The sequence below is a fragment of the Canis lupus genome, chromosome 12 (genome assembly GCF_048164855.1).
Source record: "Canis lupus baileyi chromosome 12, mCanLup2.hap1, whole genome shotgun sequence".
NCBI lineage: Eukaryota > Metazoa > Chordata > Mammalia > Carnivora > Canidae > Canis > Canis lupus.
Genome location: NC_132849.1, coordinates 41479497 through 41492590, shown reverse-complemented (window position 1 = coordinate 41492590; position 13094 = coordinate 41479497). Strand labels below are relative to the sequence as shown.

General features: G+C 43.2%; 1 protein-coding gene across 1 annotated transcript in view; it reads right to left on the bottom strand.

The window, feature by feature from the left end:
* ALK (ALK receptor tyrosine kinase) overlaps positions 1-13094 on the bottom strand; it is a 692068-nt gene that overhangs the window by 479281 nt on the left and 199693 nt on the right. Inside the window, exon 2 of the mRNA XM_072770669.1 lies at positions 10980-11099. Within this exon, the coding sequence (XP_072626770.1) occupies positions 10980-11099 (120 nt within the window). The remainder of the gene's footprint in view (positions 1-10979; positions 11100-13094) is intronic.

Genomic DNA, 13094 nt, shown 5'->3' with positions numbered 1-13094 from the left:
TCTCCTTCAATCAATCAATTATATAAACACAGTCGCAAAAGAGTCTCAGAGAGGGTGTGTGTGCAAGCATGCCCAGGATGGTGGGAGATAGGCGTAGAAAGCTTAATTCTCATTTATCTTATCTGTGGCCAAAGCAATGTTATGGATGGAAGAAATGGTACCCTGCTCCTCGACCCAGAACAGAAAATCGAAAATAATTAAAATCCCAGGCATTCTGAAATTAACCAGCCCAGCCTCTTCACTTTACAGATGGAAAAACCAAGGCCCAGGAGGGTGATGTGACTTGGCCAAAGTAGCAAAGCAAAGGGTCTGGAGAAATGAGAGCTGAGACCAGAACCCAGATTGGACTTCCAATCTAGTTTTTTGCCTGTCATTTCCAGGAATCACTCATGTAGAACATGGAGTCTCTAACAATATGAAGCTGACCCCACAGAACATGGTGAAAACCTTAGGAGTTTATACACTGCTCAGCATGACATCCATATGACTGGGATCATCTCTAAAACCAGAAGGTTAGAGGAGAGCTCTGAGCAATGTGGCATCCTTGATAACCAGAGGAGGCAGATGGTCATGGTTGCTCTCAACCTCAGAACATGCAAAATGATCCTTCCCACTTACTCTTCTTGTCCATAATAGTGAGTATCTGCTGGGTGTTGCAGGTTACCAACCACGGGGTTCCTCCCTGATACCAATCTCAAAACACAGATAGACACCAGGCTGTCCTAGCACAGACCCTGTGCCCTTCGGGGACTCCCAGTCCAGGGTGGGGAGACGGACTTCTCACACCTAACTCTCACAGTTGGCAGACATGGTGAGGCCATGGGGACACAGAATGAGAGAGGGTTTCTGCTTGGGAGGACCAGAGACTCACAGAGAAGGCAATTTTAGGACTGCATCTTGGAAAATGAAAAGATTTTTACATGGTTTAGATTTACACTAGATAGTTCATTAAGAACAGATGAAGGAATAAGATTATTCCAGATAGGTGAGGAATTAGTATTGCTTATTCTTGTGTAGTTGTATGAATTTTGAAGCTGGGATGCAGAGGATTAAATCTTAGCATGGATAGTATTATGGTTAAACATAAAGTACTTTCAGGTTCCAGAGGGCAAAATTAGGGACTCAAAGAGTTTTAAGGAAAACCTTTCTAGCAAAGTAGAACCAGGCCGCTAAAATTGTAGGCCATTGGCTTCTCACTGGAATGGCTCTCGCTCTTCTTAAGAAGGTGATAGTGAAGCACCTGTGTTCTGTCTCATGGAAGCCTTTCCTCGAAATCAGTCCTTATAGTGAGGCTGTCAATTAGGAATCATGATCATTCCCATTTTTCAGATGACCAACAGAACTAGGGAGTGGTTTACTGGCTGAAGGTAGTGAAACTTAACAGGAATCAGAGCTGGAAATTAATTCTACCTCTTAGATCACAACTTGAGTTTCCTCCCCACCATTCTGTGATTTGCTGTCAGACAGAGGCTGGCAGACAGCTCACCTGGATGTTACAGAGGACATTTAAATAGGCAACAAGGAGGTATTTGGAAGACCTGTGGTTCACAAACCTAGTCGACTGTTCCTGGGCCCCAGATCTTGTTTTTAAGTTGCTATTCATAGTGATCGTGTGTTAACTAGACTGGGCCTGGCTGCAGGTCCTTCCACACCAGGATGCATTGACGCTACATTGATGCAACCTTTGGGACATCATCAACTTGCTGGATTGATGGAGACTTGAGGACTTAAAGTGATGACATGAATATAGCAATAGATAGGAGTGACATGTGAGGAAATGCTTTGCAGTCCAAGTACTGAGAAAATATGAACCATCACCCATGCATCTGCTATGAAAGATTAGATGTGGGCTCTCCCAAGCAGATGGCCTGGGTTTGAATCTCAGCTTTGCCCCTAGCTCTGGGCAGATCACTGACTTCTCTGGGCCTAGCTTCCTCATCTTAAGATGAGGCTATTTGACCAGACCACTGTGGGCCCTGATAGCTTACAATTTCTAGCAAACCAAATTATTCTAGGTATCTACTCAAATGGACTGGGTAAAGTTCTATTAATCTGAGGTCTTTTCTGGCATAAATAATTGCATCTGAGGTTGCTCTTGACAAAACATTTCATTTTCAGAGGATTTCCTCTCATTTTCCTCACTCTTGATCAGTCATTTTCCTGCATATGTTTTGGACACACATCTTTCTGGGCTGGTTAGGAATGCTCTGTATACAATATCTCAGATGTCCCAAAGCTGTCAAAATAAAAATTCCTCAGCTCACTCATATTTGCTGACCACGCTTTTTTTTTAGAATGAGTAAAGAAAAAATAAGCCTGCCCAAAGTACTTAATGTCATAGCTTTTAATTCTAAACCAAAGTATGTCCAGCCCAGAAACTGTTCTCCCCTTAGACCTATGTTTTTCCTGAAACCAATTAATATATGACTTTAGGAACAAGAGGGCTGTTGAGAACACCCCTACCCTTTACTAGAACAGAGATCCTGAGGAGCTGAAAAGCTCTGGGTTGGGAACGAGAGACCTGAATAAACTCTTAGTTTGCCCCTGAATTGTTCAGCAAATGTTTCTATTTCATCTAATGTATATTTATCAAGAACTCAACTGAGAACAAAACACTGGCCCAATCATTAGAAATGCAAAAGGGAACAAAATGTGGATTCCTTGGGGCAGCCCAGGTAGCTCAGCGGTGCTGCCTTCAGCCCAGGGCCTGATCCTGGAGACCTGGGATCGAGTCCCACGTCAGATTCCCTGCACGGAGCCTGCTTCTCCCTCTGCCTGTGTCTCTGCTTCTCTCTCTCTCTCTCTCTCTCTCTCTCTCTGTATGTATCTCTCATGAATGAATAAATAAAATCTTTAAAAGAAATGTGGATTCCTTGACCTCTAAGAGCTTATAGTCACAGAATAATGATGACTTAGGACCACAAATTACTAAGATAAGTCACACTAAAAAGTGTGACATCAGAAATATAAGGTACTGCAGAAAGACATTACACAACTTTTCTTGGTGAAAAAATGGGGACATGGTAAGGTTTATGACCTTGCAGGCTTTTCTAATTAGGGGTTAATGTGGTAACCAGCTGCTAGGAGGGAATGCTTACTATACGGTTTCTAAAAGGAAGCTCTACTAGTCTAATAGACATATTATGTCTTTGCTAACACTGAAAAGTCTTATTTCCCAAGTAAGCCTTCCTATTAGGTTTGTAGGATCATCAGTCCCTAGGGTATTGCACACATATACCAAACAATCATGCAAGAGTATTTAAGAAGCACCTTTCAGGTGGATATTTGGGACTATCTTAGACCTACAATAAAAGTGAACTAAGGTAGAATCTCTAGGAAGGGCAGGAGCAAAGAGCTTGGCAAATTGTAGACACTCGGTGGGTGAGTAAGTGCATGAGAGATACATACATATATATGTATTTACATATATTTATATATGTATAATAGATAAAAGCGATTTATTGTTGTCTTACATATCTCCAGTTGGGTAAATTAGACTCGTCTATGACTGCATCAGCTGACCTAGTTTATACATCCCATATAAAGGGATGAAATATAACCTAGGAAAGTTACTTGGTTGAAAAGAAACATCAGGGAAGTCCCAGGTCTTGATGATAGATATCATACAATGGAGTTTCTTAGAAAATTTGGGATGTTCAAGAAATAACCATTTCCTGTACAGGTTGGAATCTTCTCAGATTTCAAGAAGGGGGGGATTATACCAACCCAATGTTATCAAAAAACTCTGTCAATTTTTCCATTAAAAAATTCCAAGGAGAAAGAGACATCAGTGTAGCCTGGGTATCAGGGAAAGCTCTGATGTGAAGGCAGGGGCTAACCAGGGCCTTACAAGCTGGAGCAGGTGGGCTCTGGGGATACAGGTTCAAAGGAAGGAAAAAAAAGCAGTTGGGAGCAAAATGGAATAAGAAAGTAGGAAACAGGGATCCCTGGGTGGTGCAGCGGTTTGGCGCCTGCCTTTGGCCCAGGGCGTGATCCTGGAGACCCGGGATCGAATCCCACATCGGGCTCCTGGTGCATGGAGCCTGCTTCTCCCTCTGCCTGTGTCTCTGCCTCTCTCTCTTTCTCTCTGTGTGACTATCATAAATAAATAATAAAAAAAAAAAATTAAAAAAAAAAAAAAGAAAGTAGGAAACATAGGGCATAGGAAGAATGTAAAACATCAGTAGTGTTTATGTAAGGGTGAGAAAAGGCCCTCACAGTCCTTGTTCCACTTTATCCTTCAGTGGTTTCAACATTGTTGATTATTTCTGTATCTAAAATTTTCATTGCCTTGGCTTCTGTGACTATACCATGTTCTGGTTCTCCTCCTATATTTCTTATTTCTCCATTTATGTGTGTCATGCTTCTATTCCTCTGCTAATTTCTTACACGCAACATCTAGAATCTCCATCCTCCAATCACCATCCCCAACCACAGCCTCTATGCTAATGACTCTCCATCTCACCTCTCTCCTCAAAGCCAAGACCTAAATTTACGACTTCCTGTCATCTTCACCTGGATGTCCTGAAGACATTCAAATATAACTTGCTCAGCATAGATCTCTACATCTTCTCCTCTCTAGATGTTTTGGTCACCATCTTTCCTTGTCAATTGTTTCTCCTCCTCCCAGTTCAGTTAATATAATGTCTATCTACTCAACTACTACTCAAGCTGGACTCTCCTGGATGGACAACTACATCATGCTCACCCTATAGCCAGAATCTCTCCTGGATTCCCATCCTTCCATTCCTTTGCCAACCTATATGTAGGATCATCTCTAAATCCTGAGTATATCCAGAAGTAATTATTTCTCCAGACTCATCCCTGCTGCTTCCTCCCAGATAATCCACATCCTGTGTCACTGAGCTTGACCTGGTCCTGAATATGAAATTGCACATTCCTTCCCTCTGCCTGGAATGCCCTTTTCATTAGTTTAGAGTCTCATTGATCTGACCTGTCCTCATCTCCAGAACATCTAACTTCCTAAGTCCTCTAAGGCCAGTTCCTAAGAACTGGCCTTCTTTCCCTATGTTTCAGAGAGCTTTGAAGATACCTCTGTTTCTGTACCTGTCATCTGTGCCTGCCTCTTCCTTGAGAGTTCTTGAGGGAAAGGAGTGTGCCCTATTTGTCTTTATCACTGCTATGCCTAGAACAGAACCAGACATACAGTTGGTATTCAAAGAATGTTTATACCCATCCTCCTATTCTCTGTGGCATCAGAGACACACTAAGGGGAAAATGATGCAGGCAGGTAGGAATACAGAAACAACCCTCAGTGAAGAGGTCAAGTTTAGACTGGGCATCAGAGAACCACCTGCCTAGGTAGGATTGCTGCAACCACATTAGCAGGAGAAAGAATATGAGGACAGGAGATCAGACAGGCCCGAGTGATCCTTTCCAGATTCATCTGTCTCTATCTCTGTGTGTCTCTGTCTCTGTCCTCTCATTTGTCTCCCTCTTTTTTTTTTTTTTTCCCTTTGCAATGCCTTTCCCCAGGTCTGTGACTATTTATTTATTTATTTATTTATTTATTTATTTTTGAGGGAGAGAGGAACGGGGAGCGGCAAAGAGAGAGAGAGAGAGAATCCCAAATGGGCTCTGTGCTGAGCTCCATGACATGCTCTATGCAGGGCTTGATCTCAAGACCTGAGCCAAAATCAAGAGTTGAACATTGAAGGGACTACGCCACCTAGGCAGCCCTGTGACAAATGTTTTAAATGGTTCTCTTTTGACTTGCTTTTCTTGCCTTTGTGTCAGTTGGTCAATCACTCTTTTATCTTTTAATCTGCTTTGTTTCCTTTCAGCTTCTCTTTACTCAATCTGCCACTAATGGAGAGAGAAGTTGTTGGTATTAATTGAGTGGACCTATGTGTTTTCATTTTAAAGGTAAGATATATGATGATGTGCAGCATTTAAACAACTCTTTTCTTGAAACACCTAAGCCATCTGCTTTTCATGTAATTTTCGTGGATTGGGTTCATTGGTCCCTAGCAGGTCAGCAGTCCTCAGGGTGACTGCTGTATCCTGTTCTTGGTGGTGTATGATTGTCAGCATTGCTGTATACCTTGGGACTCAGTCTTTTGGTGAATATATCCAAAGGCCTCATGCTTACCATGTTGTAGATTAAAATACAAGAGTATGGACTAGGAAAGAACTTGACTTCTCAGTTCAGTGGAGCAGGGTGGAAAGAGAACACAAAAAGGCCTGGCCTGTCGGGGCAGAGGAATTGTTAAGAAAGCTTTCAAACCTGACAGTGATCCCCAAGGGAAGTGGAAGTTGCTTTTCACTAACACCACATACTTGAGGGCGGAATAGGTGATCACATCCAGCCACATTAGATATGTAATTTCAGAAATGTGATCAAACTGACTTGCTGCCAGACCTAAGAAGCAAATCCCATAAGAGGTTTGTGGGCCTTTTTGTTTTCCATTTTTGATTCTGTGGTAGGTTTTTTTTTTTTTTTTTTTAATATGTTTAATTTACCCAGTCTTTTCAATCAAAGAAATTGATACACTAATAGGACTAGTGGATGGTGGTAGTGGCATCAAGGAAAGTAATTAAAAAGTCTAATTTTTTCTTTCTTTCCAATAGTACCAGTCCTTAAATTGTATGGATCCCATGGGCTTGAAAGTAGAAAAAGTTTTAACAGAACTTTGATTTAAAGTCCAACAATGGCTTCTTGTGCTCTGATGTTGAATGTTAGGAGGAATCTTTCTTTTTCCAGGCATCGATGTTGTAGCCATTGGGGAGCTGGAGGGACAAAGGACTATATTACTTTATTAGGGCTGACATAACAGAGTACTACAAACTGGGTGGCTTGAAATGACAGTAATTTATTCTATCACAGTTCTGGAGGCCAGAAGCCCAAAACCAAGGCATTTTCAGGACTATGCTCTCTCTGACCACGTTAAGAGGCATCTGTTCCATGCTTTTCTCCCAGCTTTTGGTGGTTGCTGGCAATACTTGGCATTCCTTGGCTTGTAGATATATCACTCTAATCTCTGCCCCCATCATTATATACTGTTCATCCTGTATGTCTGTGTCTATGTCTCTGTTTTCTCTTCTCATAAGGATCCAGTTATATTGGATTAAGGCCTTCTCTAATGCATTATGGACTCGAGTTAATTATATCTGCAAAAATCCTATTTCCAAATAAAGTCACATTCCCAGGTACAAGGGGTGAGGACTTCAATATATTTTTTTGTTGAGGGCACACAATTCAACCTACAACAGGGAACATAGTCTATGGTGGGGAACACAAGACAGCCCATAGCACCCATGTATGCGAAGAGATGAATTAGCTAGACTGCCTGGGATAGTCTCAATTTGGGGACATCAAGCCTTGGTTCTACAGTTGCCTAGATCTTGGGTATCAGACTATTCATTCAGTCCAAACTCCAGGTTGTCCAGGAAATGAGAGCTCTCTCCATGGAGGGAAGACTTCATCTTTGAATTAACTTTGTGTTGTAGTAGAAAGAGCACTCTAACTTGGAGCCAGACAATCTGGGTTCAATCTTTTCTACTTGTCATCCTGCTCCATAACGGGAGCATGTTAATAAACTTATTTGACCCTCAATTTACACTCCTATAGACATGGGATATAAAATTATTTCATAACAAGCTTAAGTGAGAAAGAGGTGTGAGAGTTTTGCAAAATAGCGACATTTTTGTTTTTTTAATACATAAGAACTCTCTTTCTCCTCCTCATCTGGAGCAGAACCTTTGGTTATATTATGTTTTACATGTTGATATGATTCTTCCCATACCCAGAGTGGGCCAAAGTGAATTAAATTGGGCAGGACACCATCTGCTTCTGTAGCTCTAGAACTGAAGGTGATCACAGCCTCCAGGGGCCTCAATCTCTTAGCACCTGAAGCTACAGAACGGAACAGATTTTTATCTGGGTGGTAGAGAGAGCCCAGCCCTCTAGCCAAGCCTATAAATAAGTCTTAAGGCTTCAGAGCTGATGATAAAAGGAGGAAAAAAAGGTATTTCTTTTGATGCCCCCACCCACCCCCCCCCCCCCCGCCTCCTTCGAAGCCTTGGGGAGGAATGTGTAGCTCTCTGCTTGTCAATGATGAAATTAGCGGGCTGCTGTCCTTCAAGACAAGAAGCGAGAAAGAGCTGGAATCTGATACCAAATGCCGCTGAAGAGAATATATTTTGCACAACATAAAAGGCCGCAACGTAAATTAGAAGAAATATGGGAAGACTTCAAAAAGGTAGGTCAAACTTTTTCCTCAAGCAGATAATTACAGGCTGGGGGTGAGTAAATCTTGTTAGCCTCTCTCCACCTCGTCCCTTCTCATAAAACACCAGTGAAAAGAAAGCCACACTCAATTCAGGATTGGACAGATGCCTGGGAGGGCTGGCCGGCCGCTGTCCATCACGATGCCTGTGGGCAGGGTGTTGCCACCCGCTCTTGTTGACCCCTTGTTGGTTCCACCCTCCAGGACACCCCTTCCTGTCTCCTCCCCAGAATGCAGGCGCTAGGCTCCCCCACTCAAACACCCCCATCAACTTGCTGAGACTCAGTTACTTCTCAGTGTCTGAAGAACTATCCCTTCAGGCGGCAATTTTCCAGTCAAATTTCTCTGCCCAAGTTTGAGGCCTTAAAATTAATGAAGTTGTTAACATTTCTTAAAATGTCTTTCACGGCAGTTGAAAGGTGTGGATTTATCGCCAGTGAGCCTGTTGGCCTGTCTGGTTCATAGAGATGTGTGGGTTGAGCCTCCCCCAATACCCTTCAGGGGACAGGAGTCTTGGCCTTCAGTTTGCTCTGCACTGTGGGATCAGCCTCCAGAGGCTGTTGTTGTGGCTGCCAGCCTAACTAGCTGCGTATGGAATTATGTCTCTGGCCTCCGAGCCCTGAGAGAGCAGGACTTGGTCTTACCTACCTTTGTGTTTGTATCCCCTCTGGCTGTCTGGTCCTGGACCAGACACACAAAGGTGATGGTGGAGGCAGGTGGGTCACAGCTGAATTAAATACACTTAAGATAGACTCTGAAATGACCACTGCACTCAGTTAGGGAGCCACCAATCCAGGATCAGTTCTTCCTCCTGTGAATCAACAGCAATAATGGTACTGCCTTTGGCATTTTCATCCAGCATTTGGGCAATGTTTGGCCAATGGTTTGGGTCCTCTCCTCGCCTAGAAGGCAATTTTCAAGGATTCTAGGCCAGAAAAGGAGTTTGAAAAGGATCCTGGGAATAGTCCTGATCTATACTTTTGCCCCAAGGCAGCATGCCACTCTACCTCATTTTATAGATCAGAAGGGTGAGGCCCAGCAAGAGAAAGTAGGTGTATGAGGGCCAAGCAGCGGTAGGTAGCAGTTTAATAAACTCCGGCGGCTCTCTCCTTTCAACCTGCAACCTCTTTCTGGATGTTCTACAGAGGACAAATGGAATGCCCTCTGTGTCATGCAGAAGGTATACCTGCCTTTTTTGGATGTCTTGCATTTTATAAAAGTTGTCATCCTGTGGAGATACTGAATGACTTTGAGAGCAAATTCCAAATGTTATCCAAAGACGGGTTGTATCACAAATCTGGTTACAAAGCAATAACGATACAAAGGACCAGATTTCAATTATTTATAGAGACTTGCCCTTATCACAAAATGACACTCAATGTCTGGCTTAAATAAAATCAAGAAGTAATTCTTATCTAGAATCTTCTGACAACTACTGATCTTCCTCTCCCACTGGGGAGGCTTCCCCTCCCACTAGAAGTGGCAGAAACATCCCAGCAGAGTATAATCCTATACTGCCCTAGGGTTTTGGATGCATTTGTTTTTTTAAGTTTGAAATGAAATGTACAGTTAATATGAACCAGGACCAGCTGCATTTATGCATGAGGGAGTAGAAGAGCTCTGTTAGGTTCATTTTTAAAAACTCAGGTCCAATGGCAGAGACTGAGTATCAGGAATAGGTAAATATGCCCAGAGGGGAATCTAGAACTTAGTGCTCTACCCGTTTCATAAATACTTAATTGGATCAGACCTCATGAGTTAAGTTCCATCCCTGGAAACCTTTTGTGTTCATTCATCATGCACAAGCCTTTATGAATACCTTTTGTGTGATATAATAAAGTGGGGAACAAATTCAGCTTAGTGCCTGCCCTTGTGGGGTTAACTCCAGAGAAGTTCAAGAGAAAAAGAAAATTGTCCACCTGGAAATACATCAGCTCTTTTCCAAACCTGCTCTTTCCTCTGCAGAGGCCCGGTTTCTATGAGCTGTCAGAACGTTAGGTGTTAGCACAGAGAATGAGGAATTCTGTACCATATAAATTCAGCCTCCTAATGGCTCCTAGACCATGACGCAGCAGGCTGAGCAAGTGGCTCCCTGGGAGGAAAAGTGAATGTAAGGGAAGAATTCTGGTTTTGTAGTTAGAGAATCCACTCTGTGCCATCTTCTAAGCTCAATTTCTACATCTGTGAAAATGGAAGGAGACCTGGCCTCCTTACTTCTGAGGCGGTTGCAGAACCACATGAGCTGAACTAATAACTAAGAACATGTCCAAGTAACTTTAAAGAGCTACCCAAATCTAAGTGAGTCACTTCTGGGGCCCCAGAAGACCCTTGACCTTCAGAACAATAATCCTTTCTCAAGAGATCTCCCTCATTAGAAACACACATGAGTTAGAACCCTCTAATTAGAAACCACAGTCGAAATGCAAATGAGTGTGGCATCTAGTGATTGGTCCGGGGTGTCAGGAAGATGATACACCATAAAGGCTAGGGGATGAGTACAGCAGCAACGAAGCTGTCGTCTTCTTCTACAATAAAGAAAGCACCTGTGGGTCTGGAGGGGCCAGGCCTGGCTGGAATGTGTGCCAGGAGAAGATGGAGGACACTAAAACTCACAGCTCCCCTAATTAGGAGACGGTGATTGTACATCACAAATAACTATGAAAAAAACACTTACCAAAAAAAAAAAAAGAAAAGAAAAGAAAAGAAAAGAAAAAGAAAAAAAACACTTACCATATCGACTGCGATGAGACAGGAAAGGGAAGGAATCTTTCATTATCCAGGTCAGATTCCATGCAAAAGGATCAGGAGGAGGAGAAGGCAGGCTTGTTGGGGATTCCAAGGAGCTGTGACCTGGACATCAAAAACAGAGAGAACACTGATCCATGTGCTCAGGTACATCTTCTAGCTGTCACTCTTAAGGCTTATAGGAAAAAGTGTGTAAGGGGCTTTTACGTCATCCACTGGAAAAGCATGGGAAAAGACTGAGCCACTAGTAGATTGAACCGACTCAGCACCTCCGTGCCCGTTTCCTATCAAAGCAGCCAAATCTAAGAAGTCTGAATCTCATGACCAATGCCCTGCCAGAAACCTCTGGGAGACGAACTAGAACTAGACACGTTACTTAATGGCTTGGTCTAACTGCTCTATTCAAAGTCTGTTCTGCCTAATAAGAATGTGTACAACTTTATAGAGAACTTCAATTCATCTCCTTCAGATACTGCCTCTACTCTACTTTATGTTCAGACTTGTTATTTCATCTAACGTTGTTTGCTTGGGTTATTATTGTCTTATCAATGAGAGGGTTGAAATCGCACTCAGAAGTTACGAAATTTTGACAATTATGCTATTTTCGGGGACAAAGAAAGCTAGGTGATGGGTTTTCCCACAGCCAACAGTCCAGGGAGGCACAAAGGATGAACGTTCTGATTTGCATGAAAGAAAGAAGGGTTGAGAGAAAAGGAGCAAAAGCAGCATTATTCCTTCGCTTAACAGTACCTCAAGTGGGTTTTGTGTGGTGAAAAGTAATTATAATATATCTACAAATCAAATGAACACATGTTACAGGCTCTTATGCAGTTCTTCCCAGAAAATCCCCAACTCAATCACAATTTGCTAATGTTTTATGGCAGGCAAAGCTTTCGCTAAAGAAGGAACAGCCTTTTTGTTAAAGATGAGAATCAGCCCTGGTTCGTAGATAGATGTGTAGCAAGACCAAGTGAAGGGAAGTGGGAAGGAAGGGGACTAGGATTTCTTCCGTAGCTTCTGTGGGCCACGTGATGCTGGGCTCTTAGCCCATGATCCCACAGAGATATTCACCGTGACTCTGTGAGATAAGCACCAGCACCCCCATCTTATAGATAGAACAACTGGGGCAAATGAAGGAATCAGGAGCTGAACCCTGGTTTGCCCAGTATCAAAAGGCCATGCTCCACCATGAGCTGGCTGGTTTGCTTCTCAAACAGAACTCCTCAGCTACCTGGAGGGACTTGGTGAAGAGAAAGAGGTGGAAGAAAAGAAAGAATACGAAGCAGCAGTCAAAGCCTTTTTCCAGTCTGTCTGCTTTGCACTTTCTTTCAGATCACCTCCCGCAGCAGCTCCTCCGGGCCTGCTCTCTTGCTTCCAACCCCTTGTGAGCAGCAAGTCCTCTTCAGATGCCTTAAGGAAATAACTGTGCTGAGTGATCGTGGCAGCCTCATGCTTCCAGACCCCTCCACTGCTTGGCCTGCTGGTACCATACCTGGGAGCACGTGCCCCTGTAGCTAGAACAGGATGGACATCCTGCAGTCACCCTCCTAAAGGAGACATCCTCATCTCTGACTCCCAAAGATTTGAGTAGGAAGTGCTGGCTTCTGTGGACCTAGGAAGAGTTTTTTACTTTTCTCCTCCATCTGATATAAAGAAATCGGAACGGAATTAGTTGGTGCCCAGATCCATCTTTCTGCTAACATTTCTACATATGGCTCGGGGGACATGGGCTGAAAGGGGACAGGAAGGAGCTCTGCCAATATATTTCAGGGAGAAGCCGTCTGATGTTACTTTTACATCAGCTCTGTTTTATAGATGGGCCCTAAACCACACAGGTCTACTTGGGGGCAGGACTGGGGTTTATTGGACTGAAAATAATGATAATAATAATATGAATTGAACACATACGGACCAGGCACTCTGCTAAGCATTTTAAACGAGCAATTACATTCATTTCTCACAAGAACCTTGTGAATTGCACTTTTATTGGTCCTCATCTTGCAGCCAGGGAAACCACTGAGGCTGAGGGAAGTTTGACACCTGGACTGTGGCCACATGGCCAGCAGGCAGGAGAACCGAGTCAGCAGAGCAGGTGAGCCT